The sequence below is a fragment of the Podarcis pityusensis genome, assembly GCF_964106645.2.
Source record: "Podarcis pityusensis genome assembly, chromosome: 1".
NCBI classification, from domain to species: Eukaryota; Metazoa; Chordata; class Lepidosauria; order Squamata; family Lacertidae; genus Podarcis; species Podarcis pityusensis.
Genome location: NC_138028.1, coordinates 92280712 through 92294470, shown reverse-complemented (window position 1 = coordinate 92294470; position 13759 = coordinate 92280712). Strand labels below are relative to the sequence as shown.

Sequence of the window (13759 nt, the reverse complement as noted above, 5' to 3'; positions counted from 1 at the left end):
CATATATAACTGCTGTTTATTGATTTAAAACATTTTATCCCATTCTTCGGCCTGAAAAAATCTCAGAGCAGCTTATGAAGATTAAAAACAAGATAGTCCCTGCCCTCAGGCTTACAATCTACAAAACACACACAAAAGAAAAGGGGATTGGGAAGGAGGTGTTGTGCGGCTCAGCAACCTTTGACACAAGCTCTTTACAAAATTCAGCAGGTCATGGAGCTGCATCTAAGCACAGTGGGAGGACTGCTGATTGCTTACTTTCTGGTGTTCTTAGCAGTGTTGTTGTTGTTGTTTAGTCGTGTCCGACTCTTTGTGACCCCATGGACCAGAGCACGCCAGGCACTCCTGTCTTCCACTGCCTCCCGCAGTTTGGTCAGACTCATGCTGGTAGCTTCAAGAACACTGTCCAACCACCTCGTCCTCTGTCGTCCCCTTCTCCTTGTGCCCTCCATCTTTCCCAACATCAGGGTGGCCAAAGTATTGGAGCCTCAGCTTCAGGATCTGTCTGTCCTTCCAGTGAGCACTCAGGGCTGATTTCCTTAAGAATGGAGAGGTTTGATCTTCTTGCAGTCCATGGGACTCTCAAGAGTCTCCTCCAGCACCATAATTCAAAAGCATCAATTCTTCGGCGATCAGCCTTCTTTATGGTGTTCTTAGCAGTAACAGTTGGTAAATGACATTAGAACCAAGCACGATGGAGGGTCTTGACAAACAGGAATTTATTAGGGGCATTTTTTTTCTTGAGTGGAGAAGAGATGATTCAATAAAATACTCCTGCTGAATATCTGCAGCTGTTTAAAATACAAAGGCTCTGCTCAGGAAAAAGATGGATACCCTAACAGCACAATCATCTTATTCAGAAGTTCTATTGAGTTCAATAATGTTTATTCCCAAGTAAGTGTTCGTTGAATTTCACTGTTGAATTTATCTTTTAAAGCAGTGGTGGGCATGCCAGATTTGGCCTATGAGTCCGTTTTCTCTAAACATTGCCCACCTCCCTCACACCTGACACTCTGTGATATAGAGGGTGGGGAGGTAGAGACTGGGCTCTCAGTTCCATGGGAGAAGGAGCAAGGGTGGAATGAGAAGCAAGAGAACTTGGTGTCAGTGAGGCAAACAATTATATATCTGGGAAGTTCCCTATTCATATGAGGATTTGTTTTGAGAATTACCTTCGCATTTGTCATTGATTTATATGTAACACCAAACAGTAGTTTGCTGCTATATGAAAGAACCCTCAGCTCACACACTCCTTGCCCCTACAGTGGTGCCCCGCAAGCCGAATGCCTCACAAGACGAAAAACCCGCTAGACGAAAGGGTTTTCCGTTTTTTGATGCGCTTCGCAAGACGAATTTCCCTATGGGCTTGCTTCGCAAAACGAAAAAGTCTTGCGAGTCTTGCGATTTTTTTCGCTTTTTCCTCCCTTTTGCTAAGCCGCTAATAGCCTTTTAGCCGCTAAACCGCTAATAGCGCTAATCCGCTAAGCCGCTAATAGGGTTGCTTCGCAAGACAAAAAAACCGCTAGACGAAGAGACTCGCGGAACGGATTAATTTCATCTTGCGAGGCACCCCTGTAGTATGCTCTGATTTTTCCTTTCATTTCAAAACAGTGCTATTGCATCCAAAACAGGCAAACCATAGTTTTCCCTACAAACCAGAATTGCTAATATCTTTCAAGCTATGTTCTGCACTCCTAGGTTGTGAGCATACTATGCTTTGCCCAGTTTGGATATAATGAAAAAGTAGGGTTTTTAAAAAATACATTTTTTGAATTATCTCCGCATAAGCTCTAGAACAGGGAACATTTGGTCATTCAGATTCCATCTTCCATCAGCCCCAGACAGTCAGGGATGATGAGAGATGTAGTCCAGCAACATTTGCAGGGCCACAGGTTTGCCACCCATGCTTTAGAGAGGCTAGAGTTTTAAACTCACTGATGCATCTTTCTGAAATATTTTGAATCTTTATTTTATTTTAAAATTTTGGTTGGCTATAGATGACATGCAAATTATGCTAACTATATGCAGCCAAAATGTGAAATTGAGTTTGGGCTCTGTGAAAATTAATAAATAAGTGCCCAGTTAAACAGAATTTACAGAAATGAGATCTCACCAGAGCCACTAAAAATAGTCTTCCAACACTACTAGAAGTACCCTGTCTATTAACTGGAAAATTTCATTTCCTCATAATCCTGTGAGTGACTTTATCTTCTTTTTGATTTTTACACAAAAGGGGCTTCATTTTTTAAAACTCACACTTGTTCCCCCAGCCCACCCCAATGCCCCAAGATGTTAGGCTGATACATTATTATGTGCTTGTTAGAGTAACAGCTGGATACATAGCTTACTCTCAAAATAAAGTGTTATTTTAGTGAAACTGGTTCTTTCTTTGGAAAATTATTCTAAAACCTCTCAATTAAACCCCATATTTAATCAGCAGGGTATGTTGGCAGAAGACAACTGCTGACATGTAGTGAATTCTTCTAATTTGCTAAATTATTCTAAATAATTGACAGTACATTTAACTTCTTAACAACATGGAGTTCACTTTTCTGCAGAAACCCTGTGGTGCTAAATTCTTTATTTCCCCCAGTTCTGCAGAATTCTCAGCGATTAATTGAAAAGTTTGAACAGTTTTCAGTCAGGGTTTTGTTTTTTCCCTACTTTGAGAATGTTTAAAATGGTTTTCAAAACATGATGTATATTTTCTGAAGACAGTGTGAGACCCTGAAGAGGGTGGAATCTTGCATGCAAAAAATTTGCACATCAAAGTGCTTGTTAGTTCTGGTGCAGGAAGGCTTGCCATTTACATGGTTGGAACTGGTCAAAGCGTTTTGGAAGCCACTTGACATAGCTTTCCATGTGGTGCAGTAGAACTGCATTTGCGATAGAACTGGTTCTGCATGTGCATTGCTGCATGTGTAATTTGGACCTTTGTTTCCTTGGGACAGTTGTGGCATTCTTTAGTGAGACAGGCTACCAACAACAATGGTAAGGCCCACCATTATATACTGGTCTTAGAAACCATATGGATTTGTTCATGGTATAGTAGTCAGATTCACCTTCAGTTGTTGACAGCATCTTATAGACGTAGCTGATGTTTTAGTTAGCAGGTGGCTATCTCAAATGATAATAACAATTAAGAACGGATGAATGGAAGGGCTTGTTCCTTTTGTGGGGGATGCTGGGATCTAGCAAAAGTTCCCCACAGAAGGTAGAGAGCAGGAAATTGATTTTTACCAAGTACCTCTGAACCCCACAGTGCCAGAGAGTTCTCCAACCTCCCAGAGCAGCTTTTTAGGCAGCAGAGGGAAGATGGAATTGGCAAAAGTTGCCTTTCCAGCACAGGTGGAACTCAGCTGAGCCCAAGTCTCAAATATCATCCAATCCAATTACTCTGAACAACATAAAACATCTCTACCCTATATTTTCATTCTCTGGAATAGTAAAGTTTAAGTCAATCTTGAGAACTTCATATGAGATAGCTATAAGTAATTCCAGACAAAATGAACATTTTGTCTTTATTATTCCCTGAGACAGCATCATTTGATGCTTCTCAAAAGGAAATACTGCTCACAGGACACTTCAGCTTCCTAGAAGGTAACTCATTAGCTCAGTCTCATGGAAATCTCAGGCCCAGTTTTTTAATTTATAGCTAGTTGGGGGTCTGAAAATATAATGAAAAGTCGATTTACCCAACACAAAGCAATCCTTGCCAAGGAAGGCTGGTCACAGCAGTACAGTGGAGGGCAGAGAGGGTTCTGTGCTTTTCTGGACCTAGGTGTGCAAGCAGAGCTGGCTGCTCCAACCTGGCTCCAGGTAAGTAAGAGCATGTGCAGACTTCCATATCTTGTCTTTCTACATGTGATCAGACAGCAAGTGTTAGGATATTTCCGTTCCACCTTAAAAGGGAGCAGGCTTTGTGAGTCACAGAGTCTGCGTATTTCCTGTTCACAGGAAGTTTATGTTTTGTCTATTGCTTTCGTTTCTCTCTCTGTGCCTGAGACACCGAAGCAGACAGTCATGTTTTCTTTGTTCTGACCAACGCTGAATAAAATTGTAAATAATGCTCTCCTGAGTGCATCTTTCGCTGTGTGAATTCTGCTGATAGAGCGTGCATGAGCTCTGGAATGTGGCAAGCTATTTCTGGACCTCGTGCCGCTAATTGCTGATACTGTATCTACGGGAGATCGATGGACATCCGGAGGCGACGTGGAGTCATGATGGACTTTGTCTCCCTGGCAGTATCCCAACAACAGGTTTCAGGCCCAGATTCACGGCACTTAAGGAGAGTAAGATTGCGACAGATTGCTGAGGTATGTGTGGAAAAGTCAAGGCTTTTCGTTGCCGCGGTAAAGTCTCTTTGAACTCCGGCTGGCTATTTGGCCTGTGAGTCGAGCCAAGCAGGCCTCAAGATTTATGAGTAGCCAAGATAAGGAGTCTCTAAATAAGGCTCACGGCTCAAGTGAAGAGCTGGAATGGAGTTTTTACAAGCTTCTGAAGCTGCTGAGTGCCCAAAGTTAAATCGGCACAATTATGAGACCTGGACAAAATGGTGTGAAAGTCTACTACGTCAGTTTGGAGTGTGGCATACTGTGTCTGAAGCCCCTCCAGTTCCTCTGACAGATAGATGGAGGGCCCAAGATTCAAGCGCCATAGACGTAATAGTCTTGTCCGTCTCTCTGGAGGAAATTGCTACGCTTGCTGGCAATGCGACAGCACGTCAGATGTGGAATGCTTTGAAAGTAGCTCATCTGCCTGTCATCCCAGCCCAGAGTTTGACTGCATCAGAGGTCCTGGCTGTTTCCCAGAATGCGAGTGAATGCAGGGGTGCCAAGGGCACCGGTTGCAAGCTGCAGGGGGAGCTGACTGTGATGTCATCCCAGGCAGCATTCCAGCCTCCAGGGGGAGCCAAGGAGTCGGCAGCTGAGAGCTCTGTTTCTCATGGGAGCCAAGGTCATCCTCACAGATACCGGAAGGCCAGAGGTAAACAGAGACAGATGCCTGCAGATGGCCCGAAGCAGAAGGGGGGTGAAAAGCCCACGCCAGTGGAAAACAAGGCTTTGTTTGCTGGCACTGCTTCTCCAAAGGCTAAAGGCAAGTTTGATGGCCAGGAGCAGGGGGGCAAGCAGCAAAAGCCCACGCCGGTGGAAGACAAGGTTTTGCTTGCCAGAAAAGCTGCTCCAAAGGCCAAGGCCAGGTTTATTGTAGATTCTGGATGCACCCGCCATCTGGCAAAAGATAAGCATCTGTTTATCTCCTTCACGCCTCAAGATGGAGAGATCCACCAGGCAGATGGAAAGACGTTGCGAATCGCAGGAGTTGGGACTGTGAAACTGGCAAGTCTGCATGCAACCATCAAAGATGTACTTTATGTTCCAGGTGCTGCAGACAATTTGCTCAGTGTCCCACACTGACTGGGCGTGGTTTTGAGAGTTCCTTCAAGAGGAGCGTCTGTGTCATCAGGAAAGGCAAAGAGGACATTTTGCATGCAAAGTTTATAGATGGATTGTTCTGTATAACTTATGATGACAATGGTGCTGTTGTGTCTAATGCTGGCTCTAAGTCCATTAAGTTCACAAAGAGTGTTGAGTACAATCCTAAGGGGGGGGGGATTGGGAATTTTCCAGAGTTACCCAGAGGAAGATGAAGGTGATGTGAAAAAGGCAGATAATGTTGAGGAAGCTGAGGATGATGATGATGATGATGGTGATCAGAGTTCGGATTCCAGCTCAGTGGGCGGCGCTGCTGCTGGTGTCAGCGACAGTGATGACACAGCAGACTACAAGAGCGCAAAGGCTTCAGTCAGACCATCTGATGCGTCTGACAATGAACTGGAAGAACCACTGTTCACCATTGGTCACTTTTCTCCTAAGAAGGAGGAGATGAGTCCAGAAGACTTGCGTCTAGTACGCAGATCTGAAAGGGCGATCAAAGGCAGACCTCTAAAGAGATTTGCTGATGAGTTTGCTAAGACGGCAACTGCTGTTCTTAGTAGCTCAGAGAAGGTGTGGGAACCTTCAAGCTTCAAAGAGGTTCAGGAGTTAACCTCTAAAGATGCTGAGCCTTGGCTTAATGCCATGAAGGCTGAAGTTGATTCCTTGAACAGGAACCAAACTTGGGAACTGGTACCGGTAGTCCCAGGAATGAGACTGGTTGGCAGCAAATGGGTCTTCAAGGCCAAGACAGACCAGAATGGCAAGGTTGTCAGACACAAAGCCAGATTGGTTGCCAGAGGTTTTTCGCAGGTACCAGGACAGGATTACCACGAGACCTACTCACCCACCATCAAGTATGAGAGCATTCGGCTGATGCTCAAGATTGCTGCAGAGGAGAAACTGCATGTTTCCCATCATGACATTAATACAGCTTTTTTGTACGGGATTTTGGACGAGGAGCTGTTTATGCTTCCACCTGATGGGATGCAGATACAGAAGGGAATGGTCTGTAAACTGCGGAAATCCTTATATGGTCTCAAGCAGAGTGCCAGGTGTTAGAACACAAAACTCACTGAGACATTGCTTTCTCTAGGTTTTCAGCAGGGCAAAGCTGATCCATGTGTGTTTGTCAAGGAGGAGGGGCAAAACAAACGGTATTGTTTATGTTTTGTTGATGATCTTCTGATGTTTTGGAAGAATCAGGCTTTCTACCAAAGCACCCTAGCTCAGCTGAAGGAGCGCTTTGACATGAAGGATCTTGGTGAGGTATCCAATTATCTTTCTCTGCAGGTGGAGAGGGACCAAGCAGGTAATTTTCTGGTACACCAAACACAGAAAATTGCTGATGTGTTAACCAGGTTGAATTTGGTTGAGGCAAACCCAGCAGACACATCGATGGTGACAGGTTACCAGGTAGATAGTACTGCTGAAGCGTTTTCTGACGCTACGCTGTACAGATGCATTCTAGGCAAGTTGAATTTCATTGCTAGATGTTCAAGACCTGACATAGCTGTAAGCACTAACCTGCTTAGCAGACATGCTAACAATCCTGCTGTTCAGGATTGGAAAGCTCTGAAGCGCATAGCCCACTATTTGAAAGGGACTTTGCACTACAGGCTGAGGTTCACCAGTCAGAAGACTGGAAGTCTTGAAATCTTTGCAGATGCTAGTTTTGGAAGTGACACCACGGATGGTACAAGCACTTCTGGAGTATGCTACATGTACTATCACTGTCTGACTTGCTGTGCAAGAAGCAGACGACAGTAAGCCTAAGTTCCTGTGAAGCAGAACTCAATGCTCTGTCATTTTCACTCATGGACTGTGAATGGTTGATGCAACTGTTTAAGGACATCAGAGTTTCTGTGAAATGTCCTATACAAGTGTATCAAGACAATAGATCCTGTTTGGCTTTGCTGAACTCAGAGAGTTGCAAGCAAAGAACCAAGTACTTGCAGATTAAGTTACATCGTGCAAGAGAGTATATTCAGAAAGGACTTATTCAGGTGTCCTACATGGCAGGTAATGAAATTCCTGCTGATCTGTTGTCTAAGGTTGTTAACAGAGAACAACTTAAGGTTTATGTACAGAGATTGCAATTGGGTTGAACCACAGGTACTACAGGTTACACGGAAAGGGGGAGGATGTTAGGATATTTCCGTTCCACCTTAAAAGGGAGCAGGCTTTGTGAGTCACAGAGTCTGCGTATTTCCTGTTCACAGGAAGTTTATGTTTTGTCTATTGCTTTCGTTTCTCTCTCTGTGCCTGAGACACCGAAGCAGGCAGTCATGTTTTCTTTGTTCTGACCAACGCTGAATAAAATTGTAAATAATGCTCTCCTGAGTGCATCTTTCGCTGTGTGAATTCTGCTGATAGAGCGTGCATGAGCTCTGGAATGTGGCAAGCTATTTCTGGACCTCGTGTCGCTAATTGCTGATACTGTATCTACGGGAGATCGATGGACGTCCGGAGGCAACGTGGAGTCATGATGGACTTTGTCTCCCTGGCAGTATCCCAACAGCAAGATGGTATCTTATGGGAAAGAAGTGTTTTAAAACAGCTTGGTATCATGTTTTTATTTTATTTTACAAATAACCACGTTATGTATTTAATTTTTAATCTTTAAATGTATATTTGATGTTTTAAAAATTGTGAACTTTGCAAGGTGATTGACTTTTCTAATAAGCAAAAGGACAGCTGTGATTCTGTTTTCCTGGATGTTGGAAAATCAAAAAGATGAATAAGGCCAGCACAGCTGCCAGGTCATGAAAAGCTAGCTCTGTGCTTTATTGCACTAAAACAAATGCATGCTAGAAATGTAATTAACTATAACAGTACAAGGGTGCAGTGTATTAGCATGAGGGTGTGGGACTTTGTAAAAAGGTTTAAGTCCTCACAACTTATTATATCCCACTACCATCTAACATTAAAAAACAAACAAAAACCGTTGCTCTTAATCTCTAGCTGAGGGTCATCCCAAAGCTATGCTCAATACCAGCCAGTTAATCAATCCTGAAAGCCAGCTTGCCTGGACTTGCAACTGCGTCTGCAATCCTTGCTCACAGCTGGACCCCCTTCTCCATCTGATATATTTTTTCTCTGTATTCAGCTTGTTGCTTGATAACCCATAGATTTCCTTTCGCCAGGATAAGAAACAACATATGGCAAGGAATACAGCTCCTGTGAGACCCCCACGTGCATTGGACTTGTAGCGTAGCAGAGGGTAAGGCCAAGGGCTAAGTTTCATTCGTGCCTCCTTGGTTTTAGAAATGTCACGCTGTCAAGTGGTCTGTTGCTCATGAAAGGAGGTTATAAAAATAAAAGCTGACCTATAGAACAGCCAAGTAAAAAGCATCCATTCTTAAAGAAATCCAGTGCAAGTTGCATTCATATATGAGTGAACCACATTTCCAGTGAAGGTCTTAGAATTTGGTTATTTGAGGACCAATCTACCTGTGATGTTAATCGCATAGTTTGTCCATCTTGGATCCATGAATTTTCATTCAGAAATAGCCGCAACGGTATCCTGGTGTAGATTAAGATTCTACGATGGGAAATGGGTGGATTTAGCTGTCCCACCCCTCTTGCTGCAGTTCTGGTATGGCCTGCTGCCTTTGCAATTTGCATGGGGAGGAAGGCTCCAGTTGGAGGGAATGGGAGGTTTTCCCCCTTGCAAGTTGTCAGCATGGATCCCCAGTGCGCTTTGGGACTACAAGGGGGGGTAAAGGGCTAATGCCATCCCACTTCCCACATCAATGCTCCCCATTTGTTGGCTGTTTCCAAAATACAATGTGTGAACTCAAGGGCAAACCATGTATTTAACACGTAAAAAGGTAAAGGTAAAGGGACCCCTGACCATTAGATCCAGTCGCAGACGACTCTGGGGTTGCGGCACTCATCTTGCTTTATTGGCTGAGGGAGCCGGTGTACAGCTTCCAGGTCATGTGGCCAGCATGACTAAGCCGCTTCTGGCGAACCAGAGCAGCACACGGAAACGCCGTTTACCTTCCTGCCGGAGCGGTACCTATTTATCTACTTGCACTTTGACGTCCTTTCGAACTGCTAGGTTGGCAGGAGCAGGGACCGAACAACGGGAGCTCACCCCATCGCGGGGATTCGAACCACTGACCTTCTGATCAGCAAGCCCTAGGCTCTGTGGTTTAACCCACAGCGCCACCCGCCCAAATGATGCCAGTCCTTGGCTTTGATGATGATTCTCACCTTGCTCTGCTCAAGTAGATAGTTTTATCCAATTTTTATGCTCTTTGACAAGAACACTGACTGTTTTATGAACTTTTTCAACAGAAGGGGTGGGAGTTTGAATTCCCATGGACGTCTGTGAGAGCCTCCTTAGTGATTTCTTTGATGCTTGAATGGGTTTGTCCAATAAATTTATATATTCCCAAGCTTCATAAGGTTATGATAGATTCAGTAACAGATATACCAGGTAGTGATTTTTATAACTGTGATAGTGGTCTTTCCACAATCTTGGCATGCCCTTTTTAGACCTTGGAGGGGATTTCTTTGCTGTTTGCATTAGTACTAATTGGATGCAGAGATTCTACAGGTAGGTAATGAATCTAAATAACTGGTTCTGCTGGGAAGTATATGAGGCTATAGTTGACCCATTATTATATATATACAGAATGAGTTATAGTTCACCAGTACTTAGACAGCTTGATTACCTACTACTGTAGTTTGTTTCTTAGCTCATTCAAAGTCCTGGTTTTAAACATCCAAAGATCTAAACAGTATCAGAACAGCGTTTCAGAAGATCTCAGTTAAAAATGAACTTGTTTGTTTTTGAGATCATTTATATAGAAATCTGGCACTGGGTGTCCCCAACTTCTGAGGGGGATGGCTTTTGGAGACAGGGCCTTCCCAGTTATGGTGGCTCATCCATGGAAATACCTTACACATGGTGGTCACTTTGCACCAAAATTGTTTACTTTTAGGTGTCGGATAAAGAGTATTCTGTTTGCCTGCTGGGACATAGGATGGGTTTTAAGTCGCTTTAGCTGTCCAATTATTTTAAATTGCTTTTTTATCTACCACTTGCTGAAACTTTGCTGCTCATTTTGTTAATTTGCTTCCTCTTAATTTGACATGGTTATTGTTGCTGGTTTTGAAAATGTTCCTGAACCATATTGATTTTTTAAAAATGAAAAAAAAAAAAAAGACAGAACAGAAATATTTTACATTTCCAGGAATTTTTCCTGTGGGGCCTACAAGAGAAGGGAAAGAGAGATTACTTTACAGCATGTTTCTTCCTTGGTCCAATATTCAGAGCCGACTGTGATTGAAATAAGTTGTTATGTGAAATATATATAACAGTGAACAACAACAAAAATCCATGCACATTTAAAAATTCCTTTTTATTAAATTCTTGTTGGGACATTAAATCAATGTTGTGATGTTTTTATGATCTCTAGATACAGTCTGCTTCTTTTATTCTGTGGGATCGTTACATTTGTTTATTGAAAAAAGCAGTTCCTTCCTCTTAACATGTCCCTTTAGGGAAGTTGTTGTAAACCTGCCGAGTTTATCCAAGGCTGCCAACATTTCAGGTTGACAGTTTCAGTGGGGCATATAAATCTCAGGGCTAAATTGAAATCTGGGATTAGCATAGTCCTTGGGTTAGCACACAACATTTTTTTTAAAGGTAGAACTAGATGATTTTTTGAAAGCTGCTTCATCAGTTTTGCATTACAAAGTATATTTAATTAATTAGCTAAAACTGGATGCATCAGCACATTCTGCCGTCGCATTGACAACAACCTGTACTTATCCCCCCTCCCGTTTTTGAAAGGAATGTTTGCCTGCATTGGGTGTCCCCCTCCCCTGCAACACATTTTGGGTTTATCACAAAATGTGTCCTTTGAACATTCCTTAATTAGGAGACTTGTGATGAATGTCAGACTAATTCTAAATTACTAGGGCTATGCAGCACATTAGGAAATCATAAATATTTACCAAGATATTTATATTCTGGAAGTTAATGGGCTGCTTTAAATTCTCATTTAACATAAAAAATTACGGTGTCAGGACTGCAAAAAAATTCGATGAAACAAAATGTTTGAAGTGTGGAGGGGAGGGGGGTGAGAATTCAGGTTTAATCAGGAGAGTCCAATAATTTATGGGTTTGGGACCATGAGATGACAGGTAACTGTTCTTACATGATTAATCATCTATCAAAATTTGCTCTTTTTTATTGTAGGTGGTGATGTCAAACCTTTTACACCAGAAGAAGCCAGAGAAATTGTGATGTCTCTCCAGAAACCTGCAGTTTTCTGCAACATGGCTTTTGATTGGCCAGCACTTCACTGGAATGCTATATATCTTGCTAAGCTATTGGCTGGAAAGAGAATGCGTTTTCGAATAGGAATGAAGGACACGGGCACAGGTAGGGGATGCTTAAATGCAATGTGCAGCCCTGTTCCACACTTCTCCTTACGTTTATGTTTTTATTTTATTTTAAAGCATTTGTCCCACATGTCAGTCTAGAACAAAATGACTCACAATCATAATAAAAATCCTAAACATGAAAAAAAAATCTTAGAATAACAAATAAAACATCATTAAACACTGAACAAACATAAAACCAACGGAACATGCAAAAATCAGCTGTTAAATATTTCCTGATAAAGATAAATAATTTTTGTCAATTTTTTTTTTTTAAGCATCTTAAGCACACATATCACCCCCAAGTATTCTGGAATAAAATGGCTAAGATTGTCTCAAATGAATAGTAGAAAGTAGGCCTAGCATGCATTCCTAAGGAGAGTTTGATAGAATGAATGCCATCGTGTCTTGCTCTGTCAATGTCCAAAACTTATGTCAGATAGTGGTAGCATTTAGGGCAAGATCTTAAGCACACACAGGAATTCTTATTGGAGGAGCCATTCACAAAAACAGAGGTGGGGTGTCACTTATATCCAGCTTCCATCAGCCCCAGCCAGCAGGGCATTCAATGGTCAGGAATGATGGGAGTCCATTGATATCCTATCAACCTACCCATGCTCTGGTCATGGAGTGGTAAACTTTTTTTGGCTCTAAAAACCAGATCCTTATGAGGATCGCCCTCATGGGCCAAATTTGACGTCGCTCACATGTCATTTTTATGAAGCCACATGATGGACAGTTGGCTTGTTCTGCCCACCTGTCAAAATTCCTTGCACGGGTTTCCCAAGCTCCTGACTGCCAGCACAACGGGCACTGAATATTTATGTATGGTGAATTTGCATACATGAATATACTTTGGTATGTTTTGTGGTACAGCCACAATGGCTGCAAAGAAAGATGTCTTGTAGAGGTTCCATAAAAACATGCTGTAGCACAATTATGAATATAAATATACTGTACATAAAGGACGGGTGCCTTTTCTTGTTGGGATCACCATGTTTTGGAGAGGTTTCTCCATAATAAGTGGAATCCTTATTAGGAAAGGATTTTGTCCCCACTGAGCTAGAGTAACAGTGCTCCCCGCTTTGCCAGCACAGGCTGTTCAAGGATTTGAATGGTTATTAGGGCACAGACCCATGTGTGCATTAATTTATACATACAGGCATATCTGGAGAAATTAAGGTTGTGGATTTGTGAGATCAGCACATCAGCACTACACTTTGCCAAGGGAAAGGAGCAGGAGCTCTAGGGCTCAGACCCGTGGGCTATCCCCTAACAATGCACCTGTGTTGAGCTTTGGGGAGGAAACAGATACCTGGTCAGAGCAGTCAGAACAGTTACCACACAGGGAGCAGGGTACCACGGCCCCTTTGCCAGAGTGTGTTGCAGCTTCAGTTATTGGGCACAACAGTGTTGCTGGTTGGCTATGGGGCAGCTGAGCCTGGCAGCCTCTGACCTCCAGGACTTCCTGCGGTTTGTTTGCTGGGGCTGAGCAGCCAAGAGGGCTTAAGCAGCTCAGTTGTGGTTAGAGGCAATGGATTATTGACTAGCTGGCAACTGTTCCCTTCCCAATACAATGCCGCTTATCAGTATTATAAATATTTTATGCGGCTTCATTGATGCAAAATCCTTTTAAATTCTTTGATTACTGATGTTGTGCAAAGTATTTATATATTTTTAAATGAAAATCACCAAGAGTAATACACATTTCATCATTTGTTCTCGATTCACTGAGATCAATCAGAACTCTCCAGTAATAGAATACATATTAATTTATCTCCTAAATATTGTAACAAATCTACCATCCCCACAGCTTTGTGGCTGCCTGTGTGCTGCTACTGCTGGCAACTACAGGAATGAAAAGGCATCAGAGATGGAACACCCAATTCCCAAAATATAGCCACTTGCTGTTTAGGAGGGAC

The 13759-nt window shown here is 42.8% G+C and overlaps 1 protein-coding gene across 3 annotated transcripts in view; it reads left to right on the top strand.

Moving 5' to 3' along the window:
• Window positions 1–13759, top strand: part of HSPBAP1 (HSPB1 associated protein 1) — a 55165-nt gene that overhangs the window by 6017 nt on the left and 35389 nt on the right. For 2 of the 3 annotated variants that reach the window (XM_081007858.1, XM_081007856.1), the window contains one exon: window positions 11653–11838. In XM_081007858.1, coding sequence (XP_080863984.1) covers window positions 11700–11838 — 139 coding nt within the window. In that variant the 5' untranslated portion in view covers window positions 11653–11699. Of the gene's footprint in view, window positions 1–9577; window positions 9671–11652; window positions 11839–13759 lie in introns of those variants that run through there. The other variant, XM_081007857.1, reaches the window with a different exon arrangement.